The sequence below is a fragment of the Laccaria bicolor genome, genomic scaffold, assembly GCF_000143565.1.
Source record: "Laccaria bicolor S238N-H82 LACBIscaffold_31 genomic scaffold, whole genome shotgun sequence".
NCBI classification, from domain to species: Eukaryota; Fungi; Basidiomycota; class Agaricomycetes; order Agaricales; family Hydnangiaceae; genus Laccaria; species Laccaria bicolor.
The window spans coordinates 550,370-563,632 of NW_001889902.1; the positions used below are offsets into that span (position 1 = coordinate 550,370).

Consider the following 13,263-nt stretch of genomic DNA (forward strand, 5'->3'; position numbering starts at 1 on the left):
CGAGCATCCAATGTTTCTGTACACGGACGAAATGACACCTCAGGAGCTCGACGTGCTCTTTGGATGCATTCGCAATGATAGCGACCGGGATCGTTCCTTGTACCCCTCGAGGGACATCTTGGACGAGGGCTGCTTCTTCTGGACAGGGGAGTGGGACACTCGCATGGACTCTATGTTTAATGATATCACCAAGGACATACTGCAAGGATCAGCAAAGTTCCGGACTCCCGGCATGTGGAACGAGTACTTTCGTCGGCTGAACCGCAGTCATAGAGGTTCCAAGGAGCGTCTCAACCAAGTGGTGCCTAGCATGCTGGCTCGTCTTCATGCCAAAATCATTGACGGTTTCCCGGTGGATTGGAACAAGCGGCGTCTTTCAGGAATCGAGTTGCCGGAGGAATACAGGCCACGTCAAATCGGAAATAGGGGGGCTCTGTAACGGATGTGATTACAGAACACTTCTTCATCCCTTCGTACTATTATTTCCGATTCTACGCTAACTAGCAGAGCTCTGCCCTCGTGGTCACTTAGTCACGGTAGTCACACTTGCTTACAATTCTTCCAGTCACGCATGTAGTATCTCATCTTTTTATCCATCATTCTTGCTACTGCTTGTAGTTCTCGAGTATCGTCCTCACGACTCGATCACACGCGTAACAGGGATATTGTAAGAAGGTGAGTAGCATAGTGACATTCAGAGGAGAGCTCGTGACTCTCCAGTAGCTGATTCTTTTATTTCATTCCGTCTTCCGCAGTAAGATCTTACTACATCTTCTTGCGGCATTCCGAGGAAGAAGAGTACGTCTACGCTCGTGGCTTACCAGAGCATCAGTAGCTACTCGCGTAGTAAGACTGACTCATAAGACTCAGATTAGATCTTTGACAGAGGTCTTCACACCATAGTGGTAACCTTCACCACAGAAGCTCACCAGTTCTACCTTGTCGTTGTCGCTCGAACCCCATAAATCTACGTGGTCCTCCGAACAGGTTCCCACAAACATCCCACTGCAGGGACCCTTTCCACCAGATTGAACATTGGACCGGCACCTTTTATGAGCCGAGCTGGCTGTGGAAAGTGGGTTTGGTTATTCGACTTGGTCACGAAGGTGATCGGTGCCCGAATGGAAGCAGCAACTTGAGTGCTGACCTTGACATTGACGAAGAGGAATGGTTTGACATGGAAGACCTTACCAGCACTTCGGCCGATCCAAAACCAACGGACCGTATTTACAATGGTGGCTGGGTCATGACCGTCGTCCATACTTCCGGTGTGCATCACCTACCTATTGTCTTCTGTGGATGTTCTGGTGCAGCAGCCGAGGACATACAGTTGTTCCGGGTTGGGTTGTACCCATCCACCTACAAGTCTTGCCAGACCGTATTTACCTTCCAACTCCTCGATGACTACCTGCTGGAAAACCTGGAATGTAAAACATCAGCCACCCACTACTACTCCAAATTGAGAAGGATCACCAACTTTGCATTTCCTAATTCCATTCCGGTATGTTGTTCAAGTACCGAGGTATACTCCCATCTCAAAACGTTTGACAGAACCGGTATCATGAGTTAATAAGGGTTGGTAGACAATACCATAATCTTACCGAACTGGCTACTTTTGGATTTGGACACAAAGGTAAGGCTCCGACGCCGGGGGAGATGGGTTTTTTTTGCCCTACCTGCCCACAACCGGGAGTCAACCTTCCTGATGACTGGAACAAAAACCCCAATGATCCTACTAACTGGAAGTATACCAGAGGATTTGTAGCCGATGGCAATTTCACAGCAGCCCACCAAAAACAGGCACGGCCCAAAGACGATGTTTGGCTTAAAAATGGGGATAGTTTCATGACGCAAAGAGGACCTTATTTGAGCCACCTTCGGGATGCGATTGAAGATAATGATGTAAGTTTTTATCCTTCGAGCGACTCGGCCGGTGTCTGAATCTTTCAGCCGAGGACATGTCATGAGCACAATGCTATCAACAACAAGAATGTATTTCACCGAGGTTTTGACGCTACTGGAATTGGAGCCATTGCTTGCCTTCGACATGGCACCTTTTGTCCGGGTTCGGTGGTAGATTTTCAAAAGGGAGAAAGGTATGGAAGTTATCCTGAGGTTGAATCGTTGTTTTACCGAACAGGCAAATGAACATGGACTATGCCTTGTGCCAGGCTCTGAAGAATACCATGACCGGTGAAGAAAAAAGGGTTATTTTTGTCTATGACATCAACTGCCAGTATATGGTGAATTTGATGGCTCGGATAAAACGTGGTGCGAAACACCTCTGGATCAGACCAGACTTGTTATTGGTAGCCGGGATCGGCTTATTCCATGTCCATGGCCATCAAGAAATATGCTTTCCACGATTTGCCCCAACATTCATCCCCGGGGCCAGTCAAACAGATGGAGAGATATTGGAGACTTTGTGGGCTGTTCTCAACGAGGTCTGTCGCACCACCCGGACAATGACTTTGGCCCATAGATCGGAGGTGTTGGATGCTCACATGCTGGATAATAACTGGAAAAAAATGATCAATATGGGTATCTATTTTCAACTGCTTTTACATTGCTTCTAAGCTAATAAATGTCAAGTGAGTAGCCTTTGCAAGAAGTGGAAGCGAGCAAAACTCGGGCTCTCTGAGAGCTTCCAGGCTCTTGAAGAATTAAGTGCCTCAGCAAGTAAGGAACAGATTCAAGAATGGGAGCAACAGATCAAAACGGCAAATTTGAACCGGGCAAAGGACCTTTCCACCATGGACATCTATTATGTCAAGGTCAAGGAAGGTAAGGACCAAGTTTTCCATCACAAAGGCCAGCTGTAAAATCATTCAATCAGCCGAGACCGAAAAGGGCATTCGGCTAAAACTTATGACTAAAGAACAGGCAGGCAAGGTCAAGCCGGGGTTAACTGGATGGGTAAACACCGGTATCAAAATTCAGGAAGCCCAGTGAGTAAAGTCAAATATTGCTAGATTCAAACATTGAACAATCCAGAGCCGAATTGGCCGCCTTTGTGAAGGCTCAAGGCAGTCGTCCAAGTGCCGATCAGAAGCTGGAGATAATGAAATGTTGAGAGAAGCTGTCCAAGTGACTTGAAGAGTTTTCCGAGGCCGGTCAAGGCCATTTTCCCAACTTGGAAATTAATGAAGGAACTATTCATGATCCACTGCTCTCGGAGGATATTGTGGATGACGATGACTGGAGCGATTGTGATGAAGAGGAAACCCCAGCACCGAGCATACCCAGTTTGCCTGATCAGGGATATGGATCGGCCGAACATCAACAAATCCTCTTACCATCCTCATTTCAAGCAGCCCTCCTCCCTACATCACTGGGAGAAGCCCGGTGCATAGAGATAGAATTGAGAGTGGCCCAGGCAAATAACGCTCTGAAGCGTTTACGGGAAGCCATCGGTTACAAGTCATTCCTTTATCGGAAGAGAATTCGAGCCGAGAAATCGAAAAAACGTGTAACTCGGGCTTACGATGCTGTACAAGGATCGGATCGCGATATGAAAAGTGCTCTCCGGGCATACAACCAAGCTCGATGGGCTCATAATCAACATACATGGAACAAGGTCAGATCCAGTCACTTTTATTACTCTACATGAATTGAAACCAGACAAATCAAAGTATATCAGGTGAATTGGCTCAGAGCAAAAGCTCGATATGACCGGTGGTCAGAAGAGCATACCTTGATCCCAAACGAAATGAACTGGACCCGCCTCTATTTCATCAACAAAGCAAGGGAGTGGGCTGGGCTGAGGGACTTGGTGCCAGACAAGCCGGGACATGTATGCTTTGCTGAGGGGCAAATCAGTATGTGGAAAGAACTGGCCTTCCAGGCCACCAAAGAATTTATAAATGCTGGGGTCATGTGCGAGGCCATTGCATTACCTAATCCTAGTTGAATCAAACTATTCTTTCTCATTGTCCACCATGTATGCAAAAGAACACCTGTCATTTGACCCCCGCCGAGCAGAGCAATGGGTTGACGAGGTGCTGAAGATATGGCCTCCAGCTTTTACCAGAGATTCTTCTGTAGTGGCTAATCTCCTCTGGAAGGACGAGCAAGAGTTCCAGGAGGTACTCTGCTACTGGTCCTCTCGATTCAGAGCCATTTTGACATCGAAGCTCGAAAACCCCATTGACCCCAAGTTCAAGAATTGTTGGTTGGAGTACATGTCGGCCGAACAGGTGAGCTTTATTTTGCCGCGCCCGGCTAAACTCATTCCTTTGGTTAGGGTTTCATTATAGCGACTCTCGGCATGGCATGCGCCTATGGGCATAAAGTAAAACTTTGCCCCAGATTTTTTCTCTTTGAGCTCACCTTCCTGCCAGTTTATCGTCCCTCCCTTTTTAAAGTCCTGTCTCCAGGGTAACCCACTGCACCCTCAGGAAGCCTTCATGGATGACCGTATCCGGCCTGCATACGAGTTTGGGTGGTGGAATACTCGCATCACCTTTCCACCAGGGGGCGTCGACCAACTTCTGAAAAGGTCATACAATTGGTTCAGATGGATGGCAAAGGGTGGTTTGCCAATCAAGTACCCGGACACTGACACCTCCACGCTGACACCGGCCGAAGTTCAGCACATCAAGACCCAGTTGGAGAATGCTTGGGATCGTCTCCTTGAACGTATCAAGCATGCTGAGGCCGAGGAAGAGTGGGTCACCAATGAGATTTCGGTTTGGGAGGAAATTGTACAGCAGTCTGCTCTTATTGACCTAATGAGGTATCACAAGAACCGGTTTTTAGCACATAGAAACCCAGGTGGAGAAAGCCCGGGATCGGGTTCGTCAAGCCCCCCGTCTCCTTGAACATATTGGTGCTGAGGCCGAGCAAGTTTGGGTCGGATTTGTAATTCATTATCTATTAGTTACCAGACAAATTATATATCAAGTCTGCCATGGTCAACCACTGAGGCCTCTTCACCCCAAGCCTTTCCCCAACCTTTTTGTGCCAAAAGTGAGCTAAACAGGCCCGGTCACCCAGCACAGGACAAACACCATGTTGTAAAACATTGCTGGCCAAGGCAACAACCGTCCCAGGGTCATAAACAAGGCTAAACCCGAGCCCGGCTAAGTGACACCGGCCTCCTGTGTAGTTTCCGATGGTGAGCAACAAGTCAAAAGACTCCCTATACCCCTTTAGATCTCGGTGATCGATCGTCTCTCGGTTCAGGATGACTGAAAGACTGGTGAAGGGAGTGGCCCAAACACGAAGAGCAATATTGATAGGATCGTCCAATGCCTCGGCATGATTGGCAAGCTTCTCGAAGGTGGCTAAACCGGACTCAAAAAGATCGGGTTGTATGACAGCATAGATTGCACCAACAATTGCATTGGCCAATAGGACATTCTGGAGGTAGGTTGAATTGGCAGGTTCCTGAATATCGGCTGACGCGCGCAGTGGATCCTCGGGACCTTCATGTCCTTGAGAAAACCAGCTGGGTGATAAATTTACAATCCCAGTGACCCCTTCATTCTCGGGGTGGTGATCCCGCCAAGTCCCATTACTTCTCTTTTTGGGGCTCAAAGAACCTGTGTGATCCCAAATAAATGTCTAGTAAAGTGAGGAAAGTCTAAGGGTGTAATGAAGTGAAAGTAATTACCCGAAGCTGTTCTGAGAACATTTCAGGAAAGTACCAAAGTAAATGTGACCCTGCCGGTCGGTTATATGGCACGGTTGATCGAGGTAGGGGATATCGGACCCGGCTGTCTGACAAGTCCGCAGCATAGTCCCGGACGTCCCAAGTAGTCGTATCTGTCCAAAACTTAGTGAAGATCGGCCGGCTAGAAGTGAGACATACATGAAGATTTGAATGCTTCTTCAAGCATGTTAATTACCCTTTCAACAGATGCTTGGGCCTCCGGCTCCAACCATGGTGGTGGAGCAGGACGAGGAACGCTTGGGCTATGTAAAGACCGCAACCGGCCTCTGAAGTATCGAGCTAGATCCCTTGTATATTGAAAGAAATCGGGGGCAGTCATGAACAAAAAAAAGGATTTTTGACACTTTTAACTGGCAAAACATGAGGCTCGGGCATGGATTTATTTATTACATAGAACAGGGACGTCTGTCAACATGTCAGGGTCATAACTGCCATTAGGATAGGATTGTGGTCTTTCCTGTCTGGTTGCACCCAGCCTTTCAGATCAGTTCTGCTCATCCGGGCTTTCAAACAAGACTCGACATGAATTTTTTTTTAAGTAAAAAGATACAGGTGGTAATGGTATGACGTATTAAGAGACCCGTGTTACGCCACATGCCCTTTCATAATAGGTGAAATGGGGGTTTGGATAGAGTAAAAAGGACGTACGGTAAGGTAACCCTCTCGCCGTCGTCATCGATGATGGTCAAGAGTATCGTCCCCTAATCACCATGTTAGTGGGAAAAAGGAAGTACAAAGGGGATTGCTCACGTCTGGCAACCTGCCGGTGGAGTCTACGGTTGCAAACATGAGGCCACCGCTACACATATTATACCAGACTCGGGTTCCTTTCTGACGAATCATCAGCTGGTTACAACCAATGGAGATGTACAGAACCTATGGGGTAGGGGTTGGGTGGAGGGATACCCAACAGACTCCAGATTGTCATGGGGGTGAAGTTATTCATGTCGCAGATGAGGGGGGTGAAGATGGGTCCTTGAAATGCAAGAGGGTTTTTAAAGGGGGAAACACAGATGTTTTCAGGTTAAATTACAACCCTCGATGCAACCCTATATCAGAAGCATAAATGATGGCGGCACAGGCCTCGAGGCCAAATTGCTAAAAAGAGTTGAAAGAGTCATAAACATAAGCATGGCCGGGGATTGAACCCGGAAGCTGGGGATTGAACCCGGAAGCCAACTACCATTAGACCATGCTGGCTTCCAAAGATTGTTGGTAAATCTGGGATAAGGGGTGAATTCTTGATTTCGTACTCCAATTGGTCTCATGTCCGGGCCCAGCTTGAACTGTAGTTTAAATGCCGAACAAGTCAGTGCTGAGTTTATAGGACCGGGTTCAATCGCACCCGAACAAGTATTCGACATGGTCGTCAGCTAAGTTACATTTTTTTGCTGGACTTGGCCAGGCACCAGGTTGTCTTATACACCGGGTTCACCCCCCGAACAAGTCACTGCACAGAATTTGTCCTTTTAACTGCTGCTATTAGAGTGACATGGTCGGCAGGTAAAAGATACTGACCGACATTGTCTTCAATGTTGGCTTGGCCTAGTAGTTAAGCTGGGAGGTGTACGTAGTATATGTATGTATGCCCTGGGTTCAAATCCTGAACAAGTCATAGATTCGCGTTTTGAAAAGTTTTTTACTTACTGCAGGTAAAAGATACTGACCGACCTATGTATGCTGGTTTAAATCCTAAACAAATTTTTTACTTGCTGCTATTAGAATGACATGGTCAGCAGTTAAAAGATACCAACCAACATTGTCTTCCACTGTTGGCTTGGCTTAGTGGTTAAGCTGGAGGTGTACAGAGTGTATGTATGCCTGGGTTCAAATCCCAGAGGTCACTTGCAACGATCGCAACTCTTTCGTTTTTGTAACTCTGGCTAAAATTTACTAATCAATTCTTACCGAGCTTGCAGACCCAGGTTAGTTGTCTTATGCTGGGTAAGTTACAAAGTGCCAAGCTTTCAGGCCAGGTGGATCATTGACTTGGCTCAGTGGTCAAGGTGGGAGGTGTACGCATTGTATCTATGTATGCCCTGGGTTCAAATCCCTAACAAGTCATGCTGTTCATCCTAAACAGTTTTTTACTTACTACTATATTAGAGTGACATGGTCGTCAGCTAAAAGATACTGACCAACTTCCTCTTGCAGTGCTGACTTGGCTTAGTGGTTGAGCTGGGAGGTATGTATGCCCTGGGTTCAAATCCCAGAAGTCACATAGAGCGAAGACAGCCTTTTTGTAACGCTGGCTAAAATTTACTAATCCAAGGCTTGTAACATCCAAAGTCCCAAGAACGGGTAGTTGTCTTAGTTGTCTTATGCCGAGAACGGGTGACTTACAAAGTGCCGAGCTTGGACGCCCGGGTTCAAATTGCAGGCAGGTAAAAGATACTGGCAGCGATCATCTTCCAACGTTGGCTTGGCTTCGTGGTTACGCTGGGAGGGTACATCGTGTATGTATGCCCTGGGTTCAAATCCCACAAGTCAGTTACACCTATCGCAACTCTTGTTAAAATTTACTAATCAATGCTGGTTTGACCGATGTTGTCTCGGATCATGAAAATTTGAACTGCAAGTTCTGCCTGGTCTGCCTCTGCTTGGCTGCTAAATTAAAGGCCAAGCTGAAAACAATTCGGCTTGAAAATGCCAGCCTCGGTGATGCATCGGCTGATGAGATGTTCATAAATTCTCATGTCCGGCCGACTCGGTGATATCCATGAACCATGACTACCATGTGGGTCTCGCCAGCTGACCCTGGTAACCAGAGTTGAGGGCCCTCGGCTGACCACCAACCCAGGCGAATTCAAAATGTCTGCCGACCTTGCATAGCCTAGCTGCTAATCAGAAGTGAAGGCCCTCGGCCGATCACCAACCCAGCAACGTTCACAACTGTCAGCCGACCTTGCATAGCTTATCTTCCATCAGCCGATATACAAATACAATGTTCAAAACTGTCAGCCGACCTTGCATAGCTTAGCTATCAGCCGATATACAAATACAGGGACTTGACTTCCCGGGGCAGCTTCCTACTGATCGGTGTATGCTAAATCTATGTAGCTGGCCGACCCTTCTTTACCTTGATAGTGGGATCACATCGGCCAATTCATCAACACAGGGTTATTGGCCCTCATTGGCCCATCAGCAGGCACCATCAACTATGGCCTGTTTGTATTGTCGGGCCTCTCAGTGTTGGTGGGTGATTCCTACTAACTGCCCTGTTACCCTCTCGCCAAACTCTCCCTCCCTAATAATGGCAATTCTCCTCCACGCAAAGCGCTACTCATAGAAATCACAATGGTCGAGCTCACGCAGCTTTGGGCGAAGTTGGACAAGTTGCATAATAGCCGTGTGCATCTTTTCCTTCTTTGAATCGACGGTGGTCCATAGTCCTCGACCGCGGAAGACTTCGAGGTTGGGGAAGAGGGATAGAATGGAGAACTATTCTTCCTGTTGTTGTTGTTAGATTCATGGATGGATGACGATGATTTGGGGGTTATGTATGAGTTTCACATTAGCTGGATGGATAGTGTCTTTGGGGAGGTGGACGGCGGGTAAGGAAAGCCAAGTGATGTTGGGGAAGAACTCTGCGAGCTGATGGATCGATTGCAGATCTCCCAACATGTGTAATCTGAGTCTACGAAGACTCATCCGATCAAAGGTCTTGAAGCTTGCCAAGGTCTGAGCGTCGACGGAACGCACATCGAGACATTCCAATGGGTGGAGGACGGGGGGATCTGGCGCTTGCGTTGGCATTGAAAACGTCATGCATTCTGGTGAAGCCTGATTATCCAGTTTCTCGACTTGTATAACTTGATCTTGTGAAAGCTGATCAAGCGTGATGACTACCTGTAGGCTCGTCCTCAAGCGCTTCAAGATGGGCAAGCTTCCAGGAGCGAGGTTGGGAATGCCAATCGGGAACCAAGTCAATTCCTCGATGGTTGGATGGTTCTCCAGGAACTGTGCACGTGACTCATCAATCGAAGACGTACCGCCAGACTGGAGCGACAGTTTCAGCTTCTTGAGGCGGGGGAACTTGCATTTCGCGAGGTTATGGAATTCTAGAGGGATTTCCAGGTACTAAGAGGCAGAGAAGAGAAAAGATTAGATAGGGAAAACAAGGTTGTCATGTTGAACGCACCTCAAGCCCTGGCAGCGATAGCTTGAACATGTGGCTAACGTGTGCAGCGTTTCCCGGCTTTACCCAAGCATCCCCAAGTAGGCATAAGGCTGTCAGGTTAGATATATTCCATAGCTATGTGCGTTGTCAGTCACATCATCACAGAACAAGGACAAACTTACCGGGTATGACATGCTGGTGCGGTCGACGTTGGAACTTTGAACGTGATTGGCGAAGCGCCCCGAAAGCCCAAGGTGCTTGAGTGTCGGCTTATGACGAACGATATCGAGAATTGCATCCTCATGGGCAGGATCAAGCATTGGTTTGCTCCGCTGCTGCAGGCCCGTCGTATTCCAACACCAACTGAACACCTGTAAGTCGTTCATATGGCTCAATGCCTCGCAAACATTCCGCACACGATCCGCCTCTGAAGACTGGGACAGATCCAGCTAAGGATCGACAAGAGTGGTGGGCAGACGACCAGGCGCCATGTAGTTGTGTTGTTCGCACATATGGACCTCACGGATATTGCGAGCGATGTCGGCTCGTCTTGCGAGGTGCGCCCATAGTTGGAAGCTGGCATTGCGGACACGGATGATTCGATATTGGGTATGACGGGGTATGACAATGTTGGCGCAAGCATATAAGGCCAAACCGAAGTTGGTAAGGTCCTCGTGGAAATCGATCTCTGATGCAATCTCATCTAGGACCTGATCTGGGAGACGGAGGAGTTGGGGGCCGGGCTCTGCTCTTGGTGATTGATGGTCTGGTGCTGAGTGAAAAAGCGGGAAGAGGGTAATGTGACAACACTTTGTCAACCGTATTTCGGCCTGGCGTTGCTGCTCTTCTCCCGTTGTATGCGCAACATTGCGACTACTTCAGTGCACCAACTCGCCACAGCGCTAGTAGCATGGAGATCTACCTCAAATCGACGTATCACCTTCCCCACACCTCCACCCACATTCACACTCAAACGTCCTTCCCCCATGCAACCGGGTCACCAGGTCTCTTTGTCCACCCATATTCTCCACTCCCAGAAGATTCCCTCCATCCCCGGACTGGAGAAAGCATCACGCACACGCCCCAGCCGCTCAATCCTCCCTCGATCGACGACACAACCAAATATATGACCCACGACAGCTCAGCCTCCTGGCATTCAAAGTTCAACGTTCAACGTTTAGCCCACTCACTCCTACATCTCCTAGTCAACATCAGCTCCTCATCCTCCCCTGCGCCTGCGACCTCCCTCTCCGCAAATCCCCCCAAAACCACGTTGACCACCCAACACCGGCTCAAACGTGCGCGAATACAACACAATCATCTCCACCCGTTAGTCTTCCGGTCCTTCGAGCATTCAACATGTCCCTTGCGACAGCGGATCTTCGATCTGAGGATCAACATCGACTCTTCGAATTTACAATGCCTTCGTATGCAGTGAGGGGGGAGGAGAAGATGACGATGAGTGTATGCATTCGAGCTGCGTATCGTGGTGTCAGGATCCTGGTGATGATATACTCCTTGAGGCTGCTCATACGTGATAGGTTGCAAAATCTGAAGGGAGGCGAAAAAGCCATGTCAGGGCAAAGACGGTGGTGTGCATGAGCGTCACGGAGATGGTCTAGGCTTTCGAGAGGTCAATTTGAGGGGAGCAAGTGGGCTGGATGGGATATGCCGTAGTTTTTCCAGACAACTCATGAATCCTCAGCTTGGATTCGGTCGGGGTGACTTCTGTTCACAAATGTGTGTGTAGTCTAACCTGATTGGAACAAGGGGAGGTCAGGGCTACAACAAAAGGAGCTGTTGATAAATGTTACCCACCTCCGAATTGAGATTTGCGTCTGTATTTCACGGAGGTAAGGGTAACGTCCAAGTATTTCTTCGAAGTTGTGGTGGGACTAGAACAAATATAATGATCAATGGCTGGATGTGGTGTGAGGGTATTGTGTGTACCCTGTGGTCTACATGCTTGAGCGGCGTTGGCTTCGAGTAGTGCATGAGGGTTAGGTGTCGCTCGCAGTTCATCTTTACCTGCTTTTGCCCGAAACGGAAACCGAATGTTTTGTGGCAACGAAACGTCGGGGAATGGCTGCAACAAGGTCAACATGTGGTATTTAACGATAGAAGTAATGTCGTACTCACCTCTCCCCCAACGTCCACCGAACTTGATGTTCATGTGAAGTGCATCAAGCTGCTGAAATACACCAACACAAGGGATCTACTAATGGTCATGCGGTTCTGGTTGCGTAAGCTGTACAGGGTAGTTTGTAGATACAAGTCGTTGTTGGAGGAGTAGCGGATGGTGTTCGTGAAGTTGGCCAGCTGATCGGGAGTACCGGCGTCCTTGAAACCGTGGCTCGACAGCAGTGTGTCGGGCAGGATGACGGGGTCCTTTGAGCTTGTAAGGGAGGTCTTATCAGTGCCCCCCTAATTCCTGCAGGATTCCGGTCATTCCTGTGGATTCCGGTGGATTCCGGAGGAGTGAAATTTAGCAGAGGGGCCTGCTATTTTCTCCATTCCGGTGCTTTACCATTCCAGCGGAATTTCGGCATTCCGGAATTGTGACCGGAATGGTCCCCGGATTGGCAAAAATGGAATGCAACCGGAATCCGGTTTGTTTGGCACAAGCCCATTGCCAAACAATTGTTTGTTTGACAACGGCTTTCACGCTCATCCAAATACAACCCTCTTCTCTCCCACCACCACTAACCTCTCCTCCCACCACCACCAACGTCCCCGCTCCTCGTAAACGCGTGCCCGCTACCCACCCACGCCACGTCACCACGGTCAGCTGTGGCCACCACCGCCCACAAACGTCGTCGACCGCCAACAACGACCACATCAACAACGCGGCAACGCCACGTCAGCAAGCAGACGAGCCCCGGCGAGGTCGAGGGGACGAAAACGGACCACGAGGGACGACCACGACGACCATGACCATGCCCACGAACCACGACACGCCCCACGACGTCAACGGACGCCCACGTCAAATGCCAACGGACGCCCACGTCAATGGACCACGACCACGTCAATGGACCACGACCACGTCAATGGACCACGACCACGCCAGCGGACGACCACGTCAACGCACCACCACCTCAACGGACGACGACCACGCCAGCGGACGACCACGTCAACGCACCACCACCACGTCAATGGACGATGACCACGCCAACGGACACCCACGTCAATGCACGACGACGTGCCCCCGCCGATGGGAAACCAAGGTGCCACGTTGCTGTCAGCGATGTGGCAACCAAACGACGAACGACGACGACAACGTCGTCGTTCGTCGTTCACACAAAGGTGAGTCCCCTGACTCTCCTTCATCCTATCCCATCTCGCTAACAGCCACCACGAAATCACACGACGACGACGAGTGCATTGTCCCTCCCCCTTCCCTGTCCCTCCCTTCCTTTTCCTGCCCCTCTTCCCTGTCCCTCCCCATTTCCATGTACTCCCATCCCCCTTC

The 13,263-nt window shown here is 49.2% G+C and overlaps 6 protein-coding genes across 6 annotated transcripts in view; 2 read left to right on the top strand and 4 right to left on the bottom strand.

Annotated features, from left to right (window-relative positions):
* Nucleotides 1-3,938: 3,938 nt before the first annotated feature.
* Nucleotides 3,939-4,820, top strand: LACBIDRAFT_306696 (uncharacterized protein; the record flags this gene model as incomplete). Its single annotated transcript, XM_001885414.1, has 3 exons — nucleotides 3,939-4,196; nucleotides 4,244-4,291; nucleotides 4,341-4,820. The coding sequence occupies 3 exons, from the start codon at nucleotides 3,939-3,941 to the stop codon at nucleotides 4,818-4,820; spliced, it is 786 nt and encodes a 261-aa protein (XP_001885449.1).
* A 55-nt stretch (nucleotides 4,821-4,875) lies between these two features.
* Nucleotides 4,876-5,993, bottom strand: LACBIDRAFT_306697 (uncharacterized protein; the record flags this gene model as incomplete). The annotated part of the gene is made up of 3 exons (XM_001885489.1): nucleotides 4,876-5,565; nucleotides 5,615-5,766; nucleotides 5,813-5,993. The coding sequence occupies 3 exons, from the start codon at nucleotides 5,991-5,993 to the stop codon at nucleotides 4,876-4,878; spliced, it is 1,023 nt and encodes a 340-aa protein (XP_001885524.1).
* Nucleotides 5,994-9,142: 3,149 nt separating this feature from the next.
* LACBIDRAFT_306699 (uncharacterized protein) lies at nucleotides 9,143-10,114 on the bottom strand (the record flags this gene model as incomplete). Its single annotated transcript, XM_001885490.1, has 3 exons — nucleotides 9,143-9,754; nucleotides 9,816-9,929; nucleotides 9,977-10,114. 3 exons carry the CDS (start codon nucleotides 10,112-10,114, stop codon nucleotides 9,143-9,145), a joined length of 864 nt encoding a protein of 287 aa, XP_001885525.1.
* A 129-nt stretch (nucleotides 10,115-10,243) lies between these two features.
* LACBIDRAFT_306700 (uncharacterized protein) lies at nucleotides 10,244-10,782 on the bottom strand (the record flags this gene model as incomplete). The annotated part of the gene is made up of 2 exons (XM_001885491.1): nucleotides 10,244-10,560; nucleotides 10,614-10,782. The coding sequence occupies 2 exons, from the start codon at nucleotides 10,780-10,782 to the stop codon at nucleotides 10,244-10,246; spliced, it is 486 nt and encodes a 161-aa protein (XP_001885526.1).
* A 93-nt stretch (nucleotides 10,783-10,875) lies between these two features.
* LACBIDRAFT_306701 (uncharacterized protein) lies at nucleotides 10,876-12,198 on the bottom strand. The gene is made up of 6 exons (XM_001885492.1): nucleotides 12,113-12,198; nucleotides 11,934-12,090; nucleotides 11,745-11,880; nucleotides 11,611-11,689; nucleotides 11,366-11,419; nucleotides 10,876-11,271 (listed from the first exon to the last, which is right to left on the bottom strand). Exons 5-6 carry the CDS (start codon nucleotides 11,392-11,394, stop codon nucleotides 11,112-11,114), a joined length of 189 nt encoding a protein of 62 aa, XP_001885527.1. The 5' UTR covers nucleotides 11,395-11,419; nucleotides 11,611-11,689; nucleotides 11,745-11,880; nucleotides 11,934-12,090; nucleotides 12,113-12,198; the 3' UTR covers nucleotides 10,876-11,111.
* A 163-nt stretch (nucleotides 12,199-12,361) lies between these two features.
* The window catches only part of LACBIDRAFT_331134 (uncharacterized protein), a gene marked incomplete at both ends in the record, with an annotated part of 1,774 nt that continues 872 nt past the window's right edge, over nucleotides 12,362-13,263 (top strand). Inside the window, one exon of the mRNA XM_001885415.1 lies at nucleotides 12,362-13,097. Coding sequence (XP_001885450.1) covers nucleotides 12,362-13,097 — 736 coding nt within the window. The remainder of the gene's footprint in view (nucleotides 13,098-13,263) is intronic.

Excerpts from the sequence above, each read along its gene's own strand:
- LACBIDRAFT_306701 (XM_001885492.1), bottom strand. The coding sequence starts at position 11,394 with ATGCACACCACCGTCTTTGCCCTGACATG. Across the intron at positions 11,272-11,365 it reads ACCGTCTTTGCCCTGACATG|CTCGAATGCATACACTCATC; the intron begins GCTTTTTCGCCT and ends CACGATACGCAG.